This window comes from Eucalyptus grandis, chromosome 8 (assembly GCF_016545825.1).
Source record: "Eucalyptus grandis isolate ANBG69807.140 chromosome 8, ASM1654582v1, whole genome shotgun sequence".
Classification (NCBI taxonomy): domain Eukaryota; kingdom Viridiplantae; phylum Streptophyta; class Magnoliopsida; order Myrtales; family Myrtaceae; genus Eucalyptus; species Eucalyptus grandis.
The window spans coordinates 29704875-29710336 of NC_052619.1; the positions used below are offsets into that span (position 1 = coordinate 29704875).

At 38.0% G+C, this 5462-nt stretch overlaps 1 protein-coding gene across 1 annotated transcript; it reads left to right on the plus strand.

Annotated features, from left to right (window-relative positions):
- Positions 1-947: 947 nt before the first annotated feature.
- On the plus strand, positions 948-1860 carry LOC104414037 (basic leucine zipper 4). The gene is given in 2 exon segments (XM_010025029.3): positions 948-1485; positions 1488-1860. Coding segments are annotated over 2 exon segments (576 nt in total). The 5' UTR covers positions 948-989; the 3' UTR covers positions 1568-1860.
- Positions 1861-5462: the final 3602 nt, after the last annotated feature.

Here is a 5462-nt window from a genome sequence, read left to right on the forward strand (position 1 = left end):
TCCCTCGACCTAAATTATTACTTTATAATATATGTATATATACATATATATTAGAACAATATTTTAATGTATCCAAAATACTTATCATGCGTCAAACATGATGATTTTTCTTCTTCTTCTTCTTTCATATCCCGACACTTTACAAGGCGCGTGATTGATTTAAAATGGACCGAAATAATGGTTCGAAAGTATTTCGTAAGTATCTCAAAAACATATATATTTTCTTCTGGCTAAGCTAACTATTAGGAATAATAATTCACAACTTTAATCTTGATGTCCTTACAGCATGCTGATTACCGGAGGAAAATACACGGTTCACTATATAGACTTAAGTCATCCTTACTAGATGGTTATGTCATTCAAAGAGCTGAAATTTATAAAAGCATGGGATGTGACACACTTTGCAATCAGATGTAAAAAAGAATTGCATTGGGACCAAGTTCTATTAGGGACAAAAATGCATATGAAAGAGATCATTAATATTGTTAAACAACATACATACATACATACATACATACATATATATATATATATATATATATACATACATACATACATACATATATATATATATATATATATATATATATCTTTTGAAGAGTTGGTGGTGTGTAGTGTTTGAAGCAATTGGATTTTTTATCTCAAGGAACGTCAAGTCTCAAGTTTGACTCTCTCATCGACAAATTGTTGAGACCTCCGTCGAAGATTTACGAATCTGTATGCATTTATAATTACCAGACATAATCGAGATGAAAGGGGTCGATTTCGATATGAGAAAAGGTTTTTTTCTATAATCAACAAGACCCTTGTCCCAGACCAATTTTATTTCTTCCCAGCTTTATGTCCGACAAAACACTTAACGCCAGCAAGTTCATAATCGGACCCCACTCCCCCCCCTTTTCTGCCCATAAATACCATCGCCCTATGCTGCAATTCTTCCCTTTTCTCCTCCTCTCCTCCCTCCACCGTCTATTATAAGTTTTCCGGCCATGATGTCCGCTTTTCAGGCCATGCTGCCATCCGACCCCATCCTTGACAACCCGTTTCTCTCCTTTGGAAACGGGTTTCCCCCTTGGGACTGCCCAGACCTCTTCCCGGCCGTCGAAACTCCACCGAGACCCCTCGATTCAAGCTCTGGCTCCGATGGCCCGAACCCTAACCAAGACAACCCTTCGAACTCGAATTCCTCTCTGACCTCGAGCGACCTAAACCAGGCCTCGCCTGTGGTGGACGAGCGCAAGCAGAGGCGTATGATATCGAACAGGGAGTCGGCGAGGCGGTCCCGCATGAGAAAACAAAAGCACCTCGAGAACCTGCGGAACCAGGTGAACCGGCTGAGGGTCGAGAACCGGGACCTCACGAACCGGCTGCGTCTGCTGTTGTGCTACGTCCAGCGCCTCCAGATCGATAACGACCAGATGCGGTCGGAGCACGTTAAGCTCCGGCAGAAGCTATCGGAAATTTGCCACGTCTTGCTTTTGCAGCAACAACTGCACCAGCAGCATGGCCATGCAACGACGTGACTGTTAATGTCGCCCTGGAACAAATCCCCTCATTAATCACGTAATTTAAGAGCTATAGTTTAATAAACTCATCTAAACTACTCGAGAAGAAGGACTCCCTCCCTCTCCCTCCCTCCTTCCCTCCCTCCCTCCCTCCTCCCTCTCTCTCTCTCTCTCTCTCTCTCTCTCTCTCTCTCTCCCCAGCTGCTAAAGCGGAGAGTATTTGTGGGTCTTAAGTGATGATTAACTCTGGACAAATTTCGGGTATTGGTCGAAACCGGAGTCATTACTTTGTAAGAAAATTTTAGTGGTGATTGGTTCATTGAATATTTAGTAAGTGGTTCGAGTTTTTTATGCTCTCTCTTCCCCCACTTTCGCTCCAACCAGATCGCATGACGAATCAAAGCCACCATCCACTCATGATTGTTCGGCCGAGTGCGCGCAACTGCCGGCCAAAGTGCTCGTTTCAGCACTCTTCCCCTAATGTCGGTATCCACAAAAATTGAACCGCTGCGTAACATGATACCTACAGACTTTAAATCTCGAAGTTATCTAGATCGATCGGTCGCCATTTTGGATCGAGCGAGAGTAATTATAGGCTCAAATGACTATCGAACTCGTTCAAATAGAACTGACATAAAGAAAGGATATACTTTTCTTCTTTTGCTTTTCTTTGTGCGCTGGAAACCCAACCCTAGTCTGAACCTGAGCTTGTTTTGGAGATTCCAGATAACATTCGTCCTCTTTGGTAAAGTGCTAGATTATGTAAGACCGCGTTAATCTATTTATGGAGCAATGCCAAGTGAATTATTTTACTGAATTGATATATTATGTGACGGGTCACATTATATCCAGCTATTGAACAAATGAGTCGTATTCGGACTGCATCATCTGATAAAATAATGTATGTGCCGTGTATATGGCGAAAGGCATATCAACCGTCCATTTTTGCTTTTTAATTGATATGTTATACTCTTAGGCAAGGGAATCTTTCGATTTTATTCCGGAATTAATACGACTGACGCTTCCAATATAATAGATTACATGCCAAATACATACATACCATCAGAAGATCTAGGGTTTACAATAGTGGCGGGCTAAAAAGCGAGTCCATCCCTTTCTGGACTTGGCAAAAGTTGCACTTCACCGCCATTGCCACTTTTTCTTTGCTTGACTGATTGCCTTTGGATTTTAGGTAGAGAGATGATGGCAACTTTAGGGTTTAATAATGGAGTAGTTGATGTTGAACATGAGAGCATGGCGGGGCCACAATAGCGACGAGTTGTGTTCGGACACATATAATATGATATTTCAGATAATAATGTCCAATAAAATATGAATTTAAGAAAAGAGCAGGCTTCCGTCACGACCATTATTGATATATAAAGTGAAAGTTATGGTTAGCATATTTAAAAACTATTTGCGTTTTTACGCTAATTTGGACATGAATTGAGAAGGAGGTAGCCATTATTGAATACAAAGGAATTGATCTTAATGGGATTGTTTTTCAGATTGGGCAAACTTACGACGGTAAGAGTTGCCATTTAATAGTTGGTCTCAATTTAACAATTTCATATAATTTCAGAGAAATATGATGGAAGTAATTGAGTTTTTGTTGGAAAATAAAATAGTGATTAGTTTTGTCACTAAAACAAAGCGCAATGGTTATAACTGATCATTCCTAAAAGCATAGAGACAACAAATTGTAAAGCTTGTATCCGTAGGCGTGACGTGTCAATACTCGGTGCTGACTCAACAATTTTCCGGTGAATTTTGACTGAAAGTTTTTTTCAGAAGGACTTATATTATCGCCAGAGAATAATACAAGGACTAGAATTGCAATCAAACAGCATATAAGGACTAAAAGTTAGGATTAGTAATGCGGGACCAACTTGTTTGCACGACACAAGGTAAAATGCGAATTACAGAGAAAAACTCAAATATGACATGACACGACATGCTTAATTTATGTATTGACTCGAATTGACATGAATTAATAATTTTCATCTTAGTTCAATTATTTGGCATATGATATTAAAATTAGGATGTTTTAAGCTGACACAACTTGATACAAGTTTAAAAAGACGATTGTAGCATGCTGACATGAATTGTGACCCCCACCAAAAGCGAAATCTCCAAAACTATTGGTACTTAAAGTGTTGTTCCCAAAATAATTTATAAGAAATTATTGCTTCACACATAGGATCAGAACCCAGCCCAACTCAAATCATGGCATTCCCTCTTTATGTTCATTCGATGGTTTCTCCTTAGTTGTTGTTTATAACTATTAGAACATCTTGCTCGAAATCGAGACAAAAGGGAAATAAATACATGATATTCATAAAAAGAGCGATGTGGAAAACTTTAACAAATAATACAATCAATTTAACAATTTGTTGTAATGTCATTAGGAAACAAATCCAGTGTGCCCGCGAAGTTTAGTTTAAAGAAACACATTCCTCAGATATTATTGAGTTGTTTTGAAACAATTTAATCTTTTGGGTTTGATGGCCTTTTAACAATAATATTTTAATATTTTTCTTACAGATCATTATAACCGTTGTGCATCCTTTTATAGCAACATGATAGTCTCTTTCTCTCTCTGCACAAATTCATGTCATGTCATGAAAATTATGAACGTTAAATCATTTGTTTTATATGACTGAACTATAATGATAACATGTTATTATTTAGTGTCGTATCGATCGATCGTATTTCATCTAGAGTTCCATTTTCTTTCATTGCTGGAATTACCACCAACCAGGTCTCTGGTTGATGAACATGACCTCATTAGGATATAATTTGGAGATACTAAAGTACTCATAGCCAACAGCGACCGCAAGAAGCAACACATACCACATGTTTAAAGTTAGGGCGGCTGCTTTTTAGCTCGATAAGTTGACTAGATATTCTAGAACCCACTCCCCACAAAAAATCATACTGGAGTGTGAAGGTGTTTAAGGTATGGACGTATCCTTTCCCATCTGTCCCTTTCTTCGATCGTAAGTTTACATCTGACAAGGACCCTCTAGTCAAGTAAAATGGGCAATTTAAGGCTTTTGTATAAGCAATTTTTTTAGTGCTACTCGGATAGCTTAGGTAGCGTTCATCGAAAGAATTTAACTCTATTTTATTTTCAAAAAAAGGACTCAATTGAATGAATAAGAAGATCACCTTATTTATAAATGTCCTGATATTTTTTCAGAAATGTCTATCATATCGTGTACTCAAAAGTCCGTGATTCAATCTATTTTCATTAAATCATAAAATTTGAATTAAGACTTGATTGCATTTCATATAACAATTTTAGATTTGAATGTACTCTTTTTTCGCGCGGGCTTATAAAACCTTACCTTCTAAAATGATGTAGTGTTTCTTGGTTGTAAGTTGCCTGTATTGAACCTTATCTAACTGTGCTATTTCTTTTTCACTAGAAAGATCTCGAAACCGAATGAAGGAAATTGGAGACAGCTAGAGGATGTGAGGTCCCACCAAATCCTTGGCTCAGTCCTTTCTAGATTTCTCTCGTTTCTTTTGTTAAAGTCATTAATTTGAATCAAACTCGGTTTCCTTTTCTTAGTCGTTGAGATAGAAGAAATCAAAAAGAGTTTCGCCTTGAATCTTCAATGTAACGAGCAGACTAGGTATGGGCCAACCATCATAAAAGAAAATAATCAAGAGGGTCCATATGATACACTGATTTAAGACAATAAAGGAACATGCCAAGATTATTCACTCGAATAAACAATAATCAAGAGGGTCAATATGATACACTGATTTAAGACAATGAAGGAACATGCCGGGATTATTCACTCGAATAAACAAACAATATTCAATAAACTTGTACAAAGACATTCGGAAAGATTCTTCGCATCTCATCGAATAAACTGCTATTTCTAGTGCACTCGATCCTGACACATACGTCAGGGCAACTTGCGTTCATGCACGCCTAGATTTTTC